The sequence below is a fragment of the Sinocyclocheilus grahami genome, unplaced genomic scaffold (genome assembly GCF_001515645.1).
Source record: "Sinocyclocheilus grahami isolate Dianchi unplaced genomic scaffold, SAMN03320097.WGS_v1.1 scaffold666.1, whole genome shotgun sequence".
In the NCBI taxonomy this organism is placed as follows: domain Eukaryota; kingdom Metazoa; phylum Chordata; class Actinopteri; order Cypriniformes; family Cyprinidae; genus Sinocyclocheilus; species Sinocyclocheilus grahami.
In genome coordinates, this window is record NW_015505845.1 from 446067 (window position 1) to 460165 (window position 14099).

The 14099-nt window shown below is 40.9% G+C and overlaps 1 protein-coding gene across 1 annotated transcript; it reads right to left on the reverse strand.

The window, feature by feature from the left end:
* Positions 1–938: 938 nt before the first annotated feature.
* On the reverse strand, positions 939–5061 carry LOC107558908 (E3 ubiquitin/ISG15 ligase TRIM25-like). The gene is made up of 2 exons (XM_016242608.1): positions 4318–5061; positions 939–1820 (listed from the first exon to the last, which is right to left on the reverse strand). The coding sequence occupies exons 1-2, from the start codon at positions 5059–5061 to the stop codon at positions 939–941; spliced, it is 1626 nt and encodes a 541-aa protein (XP_016098094.1).
* Between the last annotated feature and the right edge of the window lie 9038 nt (positions 5062–14099).

The window sequence follows — 14099 nt, forward strand, 5'->3', positions numbered from 1 at the left end:
GTGAACAAGTATTTCTTGTTTTACAGGACAAGCTGATGTACATTTGCTTTTATTTCTGTTCAGTGTGAAAGCATATACAGACCATGGTATACACAGAGAACTTTGCTGCAGGTGTTTTTGCATATTTAGTAAAATTTAATCTAATCTGCAAAACAGCACATATGCCCCTGAAGAATGTTGTTCGTTAGCATGCGTGTTAATGTACTCATCATGTGCATGCATAGTTTGCATTCTTTTACTGTCACTTTTACTGGCATTACCATTTGTTCAAGTGAAACTGCAAGCAAAACTCTTATGACATACCTCGAAAGCACTGATAAATGTCATGCTCTTTAAGAGCGTCTGAATTTGATTATTTCCCAGAGACAGAAAGATCTGACTTCTGGATAAAACGCACTATGTGCAGTCTACTTTCTTAAAAGGCCAAAGAAACTAGACTTTAAGTAACATTTAAACAAAACCCATTCAGTTTCTCCTATTTTTAGCTGTATGCCAATACTTGTAGGTGTTGCACAAACATTTCATTCACAGTTTAAAATAAGTCAATTTGAAATTATGGTTGCTTTGCTCTGGTATATATGACTGTTCCAGAAGCATCATGCCCATTGAAACTGAGGCGACACATATTTGTCTTATTGAATTTAAAGCCATTTCCCAATGTATTAGTAACTACATTTCTTGATTATTGTAAAAATGGTTGGTATTTATTTATTTAACATGTTAAATGAAGACTTTAATATCACACCAACATTTTTACTATACATCAAGAACTGCTAAGTTGTTACAGTATTTTTCTTAAGTAAATAAAATGTGCATGACATGACTGTGCCAGGGTGTTTCTTTCCCAGTGCAGATGTTTAAGCATAATAATGCATAAAGAATGTAAAAAGGACAAAGAGAATGAAGCAAGAGTGAAAATGAAAGCATGCTGGTGTCAGTCAAACTCCACTCAGAAGGGTTATCCATGACTCCTCTGAAGTAGAGTGGATCGCGAACGCAGGGTATACTGTGTCCTTGAACATGGCACTAAATGTATGAAGGTGCTGCCTTCGCCCTCCTTGACCTGAGCTGTGGAATGCAATAGTTCCTCCTTCGTAATCCAGGGTCACTTCGACCTTCTTTGGCGGCATGACCAGCCCTTCACCTATGGCCACATTAGCCGAGTCATAGCATGCCGTCAGCTTCTTGCTTTTCCACTGCAACCTCCAGGAACTGGTGTTATGCCCCAGCCTGCTGTGGTCACCTTTACGTGGGATGTTTTTATAGCACAGTCCCAGAGACCACATACACCCAGGACCAACCTCCACTGCCCACATGTGAACTCCTGTGGAGAAACCCTGGGTGCACATGACCTGAGTGGCCGTAGAGAAGCGTTCGCTCTGATCTCCAGTGGTGCTGCTCTTAACTCCGGCACACTGCTTGACTGTTTTGAGATCGCTGGACAGCAGAAGGCTAGAATGGGCCGTGGCTGGGTTGAAGGTCAGGTCTAGAGGGTTCATCATGCCATGGAGGTACTCCAATAGAAGACTCATCTCGGCACGGAAGGCATCTGTACGTAGGATCGAGCACAGCTGCTTGGCATGGGAAGACTCTTGGGAAGGTAGAGCAGGAATGGTGACATTAGCAGCCTGGCGGACCCTTGCTTCGACGTTGAGGTAGTTCTGGATGAAGAGAAACTCTGAGGATTGAGAGAGAACCTCACCGGTGCATTTTTGGGCTTCCTGCAGCTGGTGTAGACAACCCTCCAAGTCGCATAGATTGGCCTGCCAACTTTTGTCCCGAGAATGAAGCTCGTCGTTCATCACAGTGCTCATACGACTCTTAAAACATCACATATAAACAGTGTTAATGTGCTTTACCACAACATAACTGTATGTCGTCAGCACTGGTGTAGATCTGTTGCTCTTGACATAAGTGATGGTGACATTTCTTTGGCATGACTACTAAAACCTACCCAGGCTTAATGGAAATATGTGCCTCAATCTACATTTCTGCAAAACTCAAATACCTATACGTACAAATCTCTGCACTTTCCAGTTGAAATTGTCAAACTCTGACAACTTTTATTACTTTCCACGCAAAGTATGTTTTACAGGGCCAGAGTTTCGATTAAGAAAGCATAATTTCGCACAATTCATCGCAAAATATGGTGTTATGACTTCAAAACAAGTTTACATGCTGTGACATTTGAAAAATTATACTTTTGAACGTTAGCGATACTTTTGAACTTCATTTGTGTGGGTTTTCTAATGTAGTAGGTTTGCTTGGTAGCTCATGCGATACAGTGTTGCATTTGTGAGGTGAAGCACTCTGGTATGAATCCCATTTTCCAACACGGTAGAGCATTAACTGTTGGCGACACTCACCAGACATTTGAATTCTGAACCGTGCAATACGTACCTGAAGCAATGCAGGTACCAACGTACTAAAAACATGTAACGGTCACTTATTGAAAGCGAGTTTTAGCTCCACTCACTGGACATTTCTCTTTGAAGCTGCCGCGAACCGTGCAGTGAGGTATCGGTGTTAATGAAATGTCAACTTTAAAGCCCGTTTCCACCGCAGGAACTTTCCCCAGGAACTATAAGGACTTTGGGCCGGTACTCGGTGTGTTTCCACCGCAGGAACCAGGATCTAAATAAAGTACCGGGTAAAAATTTGGCCCTCAAATAGTCCCTGCTCGCGAGGTAATACTTTTTCAAAGGTTAGGAACTTTCGGGAGCGGGACTTGGGCGCTGAACATGCTGATTGGTTGAGTTCACGCAGCATTGTATTTCAACCACCATTTATTCGCATATTTAAAAAATATATATTACTGTTATTGTGTCATGAAATGTGGTTTTAAGAGTATTTCAGGCGAGAATGTAGTTGTTTAAAACTAAAATCTGCTGTTTATTTATAAAGACAGCGTCTGCTTGAAAATTGTACTCCTCCGACTTTGGAGACGTGAGTGCCACGCGATCTCCAGGTGCTCAGTGCTCATGTATCCCACTGAGAGCAGCCTCAACTCGGCTAGTCCTTCTGACATTTGCTGCTGGCTCTGATGTCTCTGTAGTGGTTAAACATGAGATATAATTTGTTTTGGGTAAATCTAACAGGTAATCTTTGGTCTTTATTCTATTATTCTAGTAAAGGTTGGGTATGTATTTTTTCAAAAACACTTTAGAAAACTGAGTCGGGCCGAATACCAAAACAAACTTGTAGCCAATCAGCAGTAAGGGGCGTGTCTACTCATGATGTGGACGAGAGAGCGCTCAGTGCACATGACAGACATTAGCTGAGCCAAGCTGAGCGACAGAAAGATAGAGATGACAGATAAGAAAACAAAAGAGGAAAACGTCTGCAGAACAAAAGAAGGCTTAAATATCGGATCAGCGGAGAGAACTCAAGGAGCGGAAGGCCTGCGATCGGACGCCGAGGTTGCTGTTTCTTCTCGATAGGTGAGTAACATTGGTTTTGCTTTGTTTCACATAACTAATATATGCTGTTAAAACACATATATGCACATTAAAACACACAGTAGGCTACTACCAAAACACATTTGAACTGTATTACGATAGTAACACACATTGCTTTCACTTATTGATGTCATCATACCCTCGGCCAGCTGGCACAGCAGATTCTGCCATAATCGTTGCCTGGGTTGAGTACGTATGTGTGGGGCGGAGCTATTAAAATAGGGGCGAGACCCTTTTGGGGTAGGGGCGTGTTTTGATTTGAAATATCAACATTGGCTGCCAGAAATCACTTACCCCACCTTTAACCTATAAATATGTTAAAATGAAAATAAAAAGAGGCAATGCTGTTTGATATATTTTGTTTCATTGTAATGTATGTATGTTCCCTGAACTACATTTCTGCGTCTATTAATATGTTTATATGAAAACGAAAAGAGGCAGTGGTGTTTGATATCATATTCCTTCTTATTGTAAATACAATGAGGAAAATTGCAGTAGCCAAGGCGAGCTGACTGACGTTATCAAGTACTTTGCTGTTCCATTTGCAGAATTACCAGACTTGCGTCGTCCCGTCCCTGGGAGTTCACACTCCTGAGTCGAACTTGCGAAGTACGAATTACAGAGGATGCAAATACGAAATTTGTGTACTTGGTATTGAGAAATGCACGCAGACCGACGCCACCAGACTATTAGCCTAATCTTCACGGTACTTTAGACCACGATGGAAACGATAATTTTGGTGGAAAAGCGGCTAAACACGTATTTCCAATGAGCCTGGGTTGACTAAAATCAAAAGAGACTGCTTCCACATCATGCACATTTTGTCTGAACTAGTAGCATCATTTTACCTCATTCTTACCTTGTATGTACTTATAAGCAAAGTCATGTTGTCCAGCAGTATGTTTGCTCTGGCCACCAGTTTATCTTCGGCCTTGTCCGTAGGACCTTCACTGGCACTTTTCACCAGAGCTTCTGTAATCTGTAGCTTGTCAGACACAGACTTCCCCAGTTCCTCAAGAACTCTCTTCATTTCCTCCTTCGCCACCTCGAACGTCTGCACCTCGTGGTGCTGGTGAGAGCCCTCCATCAAGCAGTCGGAGCAGAGGAACAGTCGCTCCTGCACACACAGGTACTCCGTGACCTTCAAGTGCACCGGGCACCTCTTCCCATCCCGTTCTGCGGGCAGCTCCACTAAGACGTGTAGTGAGCGGTGCCGTTCCTCGTGTTTTTTGAGATGGCTGGGGCACAGTGACATTTCACAGCGTGTGCAGAATTTCACCGCAGCTAGAGGGTTGTCCAGACACTGGTCACATGGTACTGTAGGGCCTCCTCTCAGTCCGCCACCTGTCGTGGCCACCAGGAACCCATCCACAATACTGCTAAGCTTGAAGTTCTTGGGAAGCGTCTCCAGGCTGCCGTACTCTTCCCTGCATTCCGGGCACCGTTTTGGGGACTTGGGATCTTCTGCGCTGGCAGCCTTTTGTATACAACCCAAGCAATAATTGTGTCCACACGGAAGGGCCACGGGATCACGGTACAGCTGCAAACAGATCGCACAGCTCAACTCCAAAGCTAGACGCTCCTCAGGTTTGCTTTGAGACATGTCTACAGGTACTGAGTGAAAGCACTTCTGTGTGTCGGCTTTGAGAAGCGGTTACTGGTATAGCCTGTTTTGAGCCTGTGCTGCAACATTCCAGGTAAAGACGACATTGCCAAGAAATACAATTGGTTCTGCCGCCACGGTGAGAATGCTTTGTTGTAATGGCATTATGTTTACGGACAAAACAAGAATCTTTAATGGAAAATTGGATAAATGAAACACTGTGGGAATCTATGCATGCTGATTAGGCTTTTTAAAAAACACATCATGTTCTGTGGTCACAACACAATGGTGGACATTCAGATGGTCATTGACAGAAAAAGGAAACCAGAGGAAATTAATAATAATGAAAGCAACTTTTCACAAAGAACATGTGCTATGCTTCTCCATGTTTATAGTAAACACTAATTCCTCCGTGTGGGGGCTCTCTTTGTGCCACATCTGGAAACCTTGAGAGTGCTTCATCCTGTTGCGCTAACCAGAAAAGTTTGGTACTTTTGTCAAGGAAAGGATATGACTGTCTGAAAATGACGTGGTCTAACACAGTCACGCTATGGCCCTTTTGAGAGGGGATCGAAATCCAATACTTCTGATTGTGTTGAAATATTTCAAAACATATTTGGTGAAGAAATTAGATTCAGAGGAACATGATACTTTTATTCCAAAGCTTAATAATCTTAAAGTAAATACTTGTGTGTCTATCAGATTGTCTTGTAAAGATGAATAAATACATTTGCTCAGAAATTTATACCACAATCAGTCCTGTCAGAACAAGGCACAGAAACAACTCAAGTTGGCAAGTGTCAACTGTAAGTGTATGACAAGTCTAGAGCAAATCTCGAGACTCTTTTATCAAACTCTGAACATTGCTCAAGTGTCTCTTAAGGATGAGTCAGACAACTGAAGCTCCCACAGGAAAAGCATCCCATCTGTAGGATATATATTAAATCAAATTCACCGGAAATCTTTTTTTGTAAGCGGCTGTCGTTTGATTTGTGGGAGACGTCCAGGTGTTGTGATCAAAGAGAAAAAACCTCTCACTGTTGTCTTCTTGTCTCATTCAAAAGAATGTGAAGATGTTGCGGGGAATCTTTAAGCAAAGCCCTTTAGATACGAACAAAAGCAGCATTATCGTAGCAGTACACTCTAAAAAATGCTGGGTTAAAAAGGGACAAACCCAGCTATTGGATTGTTTTGACCCAGCGGTTGAGTTCAAAACAACCCAACCGCTGGGTCAAAACAACCCAATAGCTGGGTTTGTCCCTTTTTAACCCAGCGCTGGGTTATATTTAACCCAGCATTTTTTAGAGTGTATATCAGTGCAAATCTACCTATGCAAACCTGTGCATCAGGTTTAATTATAGGCATCATGCTAAATTCCATTTGACATGCGCTCTCGGTTTGAAATGAAAATGAAATGAGTTTCAGTGGAATATTTTCTTTTTCATCACCCACTCACATTCATATCAATCAAAACTTTTACTGCTGTGGAATACAAGTTATCAAAATAACAAGCTGTATTTGAGATAGTTTCGTTTTTGGATTTCTCAGAATCTGCATTTGTTTTGATTTGATATTCATTCATTTTACCAAGGTCCTTATTAAAAATAAAAAATAAAAACTGTTCAGCAATCAGCATCTTGAAATTGGTGTACATTCCTAGTGCATTTTCTTCACAGAATTGGGAGTTAAGGAACAGCTGGGAGCGAAGGCACCAGGCAGAACACCGCTCTCAGTGTCATGCATGTCTGCCATCTTGTGGTCTAACACATATCTGATGCATTACAACACACACTGAATGAATAACTGTTTCTGTAACCATATCTCTTTAATCTGCTGTTTTCTGTTTGACTAGAACTGTTATAGTGGATGACATAAAGACTGAAAGAAATTCTGTATGTGGGGTCCAAAAGTCTGAGACCACTTGTGAAAATGCCTTGCACTCATTTTTAATGTAATAATACTACTACTACTAATAATACAGTTCTTGCAAAATGATATTATCAATGTAACAATAAGTAAAGTTGAGTTTGGAATTTCAGAATACCTTAGTATTTGGTTTGTGACTCCTCTGCTGTAATGACAGCTGTATTTAAGTTGACATGAACAAAACTTGACAATCATGATTTGATAATGATCCAGCGAGCATCTTGTGCTTCAGTGGAAGCGAGAACATCTGCTCGCCTGTGCAAAGAAATGCACATAGGATTTCTAAATATTTCTTCGTGTTTGGTTTATTTTCAGGTTTAAAGTAAAACAAAACCACCACTTCATTATGTGTGTCCAAAGGTTCCCACAAAGTAAAAACTGAAAATTGTGAGTATATTGTGGACCAACTGAGGAAAGCTACACACTAAACTACAGACTCTGTTTAGGGATAGGCACTGAATTAGGGTTAGTCAATAATAAATATCATTGGCTTAATTTCAAGTCATTGGGAGGTCTTTACTATGACTTAAAAAGCAAATAAGTTTTGTGTGAATAAGCCACAGTTATAATAAGGATGGAATTGTAATTCCCATTTAGACCCAGTTGTAACAGAGGTTCAGTATTCAAAGATGCCTTTCCTTTCCTCAGAGCTTGTTAAAGCATCCGTGGGTTGTGCAGGTAATAGGGGACCCTAACCCAGCAATAATGGCTACTTTGAAGTGGAAATGCTATTAAATCAACTTCTGGCTCCCCTCCTCCCACAGGAACAAACATGAGTCCAGCGGATCATGCCTTTCCCCACAACCAACCACACAGTTCTGCCTCTTAAATTTAATTAGGCTGTAATAAAACAATTTGAAACAAAGGTGCACTAGGCACCAATGCATCCAGGGGAACAATGCTGCGTTCATTCTTTGTAGTTTAGCCTGTTTGATGGTGTCTTGTATGTCAGACTTGGTCATTAGAGGTTTGTAAAATGCACTTAAAGGTATAGTTCACCCAAAGTCATCATTTAATCACCCTCACGTCCTTCCAAATCCAAAATTACTTGATTTTGCAGAACACAAAAGAATATATTTTGAATGATGTTGGTTACTATTGACTTCCATTGTATGCACAAAAAACACTGAGACATTTCTCAAATGATCTTCTTTAGTGTTTGACAGAAGAATACGAGCAATATAGGTTTGGAACAACATGAGGGCGAATACATGATTTTATTTTATTTAATTTTTTTAACTGATGGCTGCAACACTAATTGCTCTGATGGTGGGACTCCTCATGGAATTTTCAGGGTCAGTTGACATGATTAATTTTACACTCATTTTAATGTTTGTGTATGTGTTAAATATAATGAATCACTGTAAATTAACATCCAATTGACAGCCCTGTTTTGGGGATATCAGATTGGATAGTTTTTGGTAGTTATTAAATTAGTGCTAGTTCCATTGCATATGTTAAGAGAAAATGTGATTTGCAAAATGCCATATTGTTATTACATTATACAATATTACATATACAATAATTTAGTTAAAAACATGAACCGTTTTTTAATGTGAATAAATCTTCTGTTCTAGCCTTGTGCTAGCTGAGTTGTTGTGTTTATGGCACAGTTGTGCTCATCAGCCTCATTGCTGGAAGATTGAAGTGATGCATTAGTGATGTGACTTAAGAGCAGTAAAGATGAGATATGGTGTGATGGGGTTATTGGAAGAATCCTCCCGCCTGGCGGTTATTTTTGTTCAATAGCATTTACATAAGACATGAATGAAAAGAACCCATCTTGAATCGGGCAGAAACCAGATGCCCATGCTGACATTAAAAGGTCCTTTGGAGACGCAGCTTCAAAACGAATTTAAGGAAATTCCGCGTGTGCGGAACAAAAGCCCAAAGCTATTTATGCAATATCCATCAGAATTTACAGTTCTGTTTAGATCTTTAAAACTTTGCCTGTGCCTTGGGACTTCGCTTTATTTTGATGTTAGGTCAGCTAATAAAGATCAAGTTTATGATGCCTTTGGCATTTCGACTAAAATTTAAGCTGTTTTTAGAATGTATGAGGTCAGAATCAGAGTAAGCGTTAGGATATTTCATTTCATAAAAGTCAGTATTTATGTATACTTATGGATATATGAATAAATGTTCTGTCAACCGCTGATATGATAGTGGACACTTATGCAAACTAAATGCTTTCAAACTAAGGGTTATTCATACATATTGTTCTTAGGTGATTTTGTCAACTAAAAGGTCTGTGAAGATTCTTCAAACTTTCCACAGACTAAATAACAGCAAACAGGTTTGGAATGACATGAGGGTGAGTAAATAATGATGGGATTTTCATTTTTGCACTTTTGCTTTAAAAATAAAACATCCATTTTGTCTTGCGGTAGAGGTCAGGCATAGGTTTCTCATGACCTGGAACTGAATCAGTCTCACCTTTTTCTATGATCCCACCATGACCTCTTGCAGAAACACCTCCATGTTAAGCAGCTGCCCACAGGAAGTGAGTCCTTTGGGGAGGAAATAGCTCCCAGATGTGTGGAGGTGGAGGAGAGAGGTGAGTGAAGGTCAGTCTTGAGGGAAGACAAGGAGAAGGACAACAGATTGTCACTACCTTCATTTTGGGATTGTGTAAGAAAATCACATTTGTAACTTTGATTGAAAACATAATGCTCCAATTCATCTGCTTTACTCTGCACTTTAGCACTTCAGGCACCAATTCTTGCTATTAACTAGTTGCTTATTAGCATGCCTGTTTCTAGCATATTGGCTGTTTATTGGTACTCATAAAGGACATATTAATGCCTTATTCTGTATTATTATTCTGACATATTTTAGATCCCTTAATTAGGGTGACCATATTTTAGTTTTCAAAAAAAGGATGCAGACGGGGGAGGGGAGGGGGTGGCTTGTTTGGTTTGAGGGGGGTTAAGTACCCCGCAAAGTAGTGCAATGGCCATATCCCAAATATCAAAACTCAAAACATGTCATTTCCATTTTTAAAGTCACTGTTATGCAGATTGATCTTAAACACAGCTAAAAGGCTTCCTACCAGTGGTCATCCTTCACAGAACTTAAAGGGGTCATATGATGCAATTTCAAATTGTCCTTTCTCTTTGGAGTGTTACAAGCTGTTCGTGAATAGATAAGATCCCTACAGTTGCAAAGACTAAAGTCTCAAACCCAAAGAGATATTCTTTATAAAAGTGAAGACTTGTCCACACCCTCCTAAAACGCCTCATTTAAACACGCCCCCACATGTCTACGTCACTGTGTGGGAAGATTTGCATAACGCCGCCCAAATGTTCACGCAAAGAAAGAAGGCGTAACTTTTATTCTCGCTGTAGAATTATTGTTGCTGCCGCCGCCGCCGCCATGTCGTGAAGACGCTGTGTGTTTCGTTGTGAAAGCGAAACTACTTTGTTTGGTCTTCCAAAAGAGGACGATATCCGCTTCGTCATGCCCAGAGCTGATCCGTGCTGGTCGCTGAGGGAATACATCAACTTCGCTGTGGATCGCCGGATCGGCTTTCACCGTGGACGAAGCGGAGTCCAGCCCGGGGTCGTCACATGTGGTTGCTGCAAGCCCACCTGCTGCTCCTTCTTCGAATCCGCCGGCCGCCACTCACTCAGCCCGCCAGCCGTTCCTCACTCAAGCCTGCCGTGTGTGACTTTGTGTGTTTCGTTGTGAAAGTGAAACTACTTTGTTTGGTCTTCCAAAAGAGGACACAACTAGAAATCAGTGGTTAAGTTGTATTTACAACACTGTTCCAGAACACTTCAACCCAAATATTCAGATGTGTGCAGCGCATTTTATGGAAGACTGTTTCCTGATCCTGGGAGAGTAGACTACAATGAGTCACAAAGGCTGTTTCTATAAAGTGAGGCAGTTCCAACTTTGCAAGGACAGTTTGGTGCTTCTGACTCACAGTCTGTAAGCACGTTTTTATATATAAAGGATTTACCACTGATGATTCAAACGCGAGCAGTTTTGAGCAGTGTAGAGTAGCACTTGTTGTTTGTCGTTTCTCCGATCACAAATGCAGACATGGTTTTATGTTTACGCGGCGTGATGCGCAACGCAACGCGTAAAAAGACAGTATAAGTCATTGTAATCAGTAATTATGTCCCCACTGGATGCAACAGATGCCTCGTTTATAATGGGTTTTAATGTTTTTGTCTCGTCGCTCCGGCCGGACAGGGCATCACAGTATGGTAAGGGACATAACATTTCCGTCACACGCTTGAGGAATTCGGCCAATCACAACGCACTGGATAGCTGGCCAATCAGCATACACCTCGCTTTTCAGACCGATGAGCTTTGTAAAAATCGATGCATTTCAGAAAGGCGGGGCATAGAGGAGCAACAATAATGTACATTATGTGGAAAATAATGTGTTTTTTTAACCTTAAACCGCATAAACACATTGCATTACACCAAATACACAACATAATGTTCTTTTTAGCAACGTCGTATGACCCCTTTAACATCTACCAGTTTTATCATAGGTAGAATGCAAAATGTTTCAATACAAGCATTTCAGTCAAATGTAATTTATGAAAATTAACCCACTGTTTAAAATAATCCCAATTCCGTGCAAAAAAATGCGGATTTGGCAACCCTGCATCCAACACGAGCTTCATCCAAAGTGATTTAAATACTCAGCATATTGATAGCAGCTCCCTGATGCACGAAATTTACATTCAATATTGGAATGTTTGCGGGAGCAGGCCAGAAATTCAGCGGGAGCGGAATTAAGAAAACAGTCCCGCGCAGGGCTTTAATACAAAAACACACACAATGAATGGCGACTGTAGAAAGCAAAAGCCGAATCCCTGACATTTTGAGCGTTTTAGAAATCCCGACCGGATGCATTTTTTAGGTCCAAAAAGAGGACATGTCCCGGGAAAAGAGGACGTATGGTCACCCTACCTTAATCCACCCAGTATCTAAACTTAACAACTTCCTTACTAACTGTTAATAAGCAGTAAATTAGGAGTTTATTGAGGTAAAAGTCCTAGTTAATAGTGAGAGTTGGTCCCCAAAATCCAAAGTTCTGGCATGAAACTCTATCCAATAGGTCAAACTCAATCTGACATAATGACATCATTATCATATAGTGCAGCTAACTGGTTCTTTTCGTATCAGCAGCCAATGAGCTCGCTGCTCAACATTTAAATACTCAGCTAGTCCTTGCTGCAGCAGTTGCAGCGCTCTTCAGAAACCCTCCACCTTCCCCAGCTCCACCTGTATAGATCTGGTATGGGGTGATTCATGTATGCTATATGGGGGTTATTTCATATATGTTTTATGTGCAACAGCTGTATTTCCTACATGCTCACAGCAGCATGTTGTGGATGTATTGGCAGTAGCAAGTCTCGGTACTTGCAGCAGCAGCGTAGCAGATCTATTCCGCCAAGACCAAACACAATAAAATTGTCATGTACATTACCATGCCAATCCCTCCGAGAGTTGTCAGTCAAATCTCTCTCTTGGACTCAAATATCTTGGACACCTTCCAAAGTATCTTCAAAAACATCTTTGATAGTTTTTCGCAACTCGCAGCTAGGAGATCAATGTTCAAAATGAAAAAAATCCGATGCAGCCAAAGGCCCTACAATGATATTTTCGAAGCCATTGCAAGTGTTTGGCACATTCATCTGATCCCATTATGTTCTCATACCAGCGTTAATTTATAGAGGCTTAACAAGGACGTTTGTTATGTCTGCATTGTCATTGTAGTAGCAACAAACTCACAAACACAGATTGCAATGGTCTTTCATCTATGACCTGACTTTTTCCACACGCTAGCAACAGTGAGGTCATCGCAGCCATATCAAACAAGCCTCGCAGATGTCCACCTTCAGATATGGAAAGACTCATCCCAGGTCGTGTATCGACCACATCTTTCTCTCATGTCGTGTTTGATGGTCCTTTCAAAGCCCGGAATGTTATGCCGTGTTGACGGACGTGTTGTTTAGCGAGGCACAAACTTTTTCGTCCCCGAACGTTCGACGGTGAGGTGGCAACAGGGTGAATGAGAGGCACGAGGGGATCGAGATGAGGAAAGAGAAGAGCGCTGGAGGAGGAGAGCGAGGGGTTTTGAGTGTTAGTGAAACATTATGTCACGGCCTTGACGAGGAAATGAAATGTGCAGCATCAATCAGGCGGTGGGCCAAGATCAAAGCCAGCCCCACACTCTCCCATATGGTTCTGTTTGACCAGTGCTTTGCTTTTTCCCTCTTCGCTTTTTTCTCAGCCTCTCAGTCGCTTTTTTCTTCTTTTCCGAGAGCGGGCCTTTTGTTTTTTCCCCGTCAGAAATTCCTCAACGTTACTGAGGCAACAACGTGGTAGCACGCAAGGTGAGAGGTCTAAGAAAACCAAACCTGCCACAGATTCTCTGGTTCACACTCGTCTTGCCAACATTTCTTCCTTTTTCCTGCACACTCTTTCATGTTTCTCTTTCCTTGTCCTGTTTGTAGCATCATATACTCTGTTACAGTATATTCATTGGTTGATGTCTTATATGTGTGTGCTGGTAATTCAGGGTTGGCATGCATTTGCGCATGTGAAAGATTGTGCAGAAAAATGCATGAAGACACATGGTTTGTATATGGGTCAGTGAGAGTGTCCATGTAAAAACCAAGGAAAAGTCTTACAAATCTAGTTTAAAACATACACCAAATGTTAAAAATGTACTCTTTGTATTTTTGTTTGTTTCCTATGGTTTTGAAAAACTTTCAAAAGAAAAATTTATGTCATGTGGTGTAACCATCAAGTAAAAATTAGCATGTTTTCCTTACACCTTGAATACATGTGCACACATCTTAATTACCTATTATTATTTATAAAAAATATATTTTTCTGTTTTTTTAGTTTTTAACAAATATAATTAATTATTAATATATATATCATAAATATCACAAATTTTTGGGGAGTTGCACCACATGACAATTTAGTACCTGAACTATCTTTGTTTTGTCAAATGTTCTGATATTTTAAAAAAACGTATTAACTCTGACATCTCTACAATATTATTTCCTGTTTTGTTTTTATTCTATTCTACATTTTGATCACACCACATGGGGGGGGGGGGGGGGGGAATAAAAATA

What these genes read in the sequence shown, in the direction of transcription:
- LOC107558908 (XM_016242608.1), bottom strand. Translation starts at nt 5,061, where the DNA reads ATGTCTCAAAGCAAACCTGAGGAGCGTCTAGCTTTGGAGTTGAGCTGT. An exon ending in TGCTTATAAGTACATACAAG is followed by an intron (nt 1,821 to 4,317) that starts GTAAGAATGAGG and finishes TGATGTTTTAAG; the next exon opens with AGTCGTATGAGCACTGTGAT.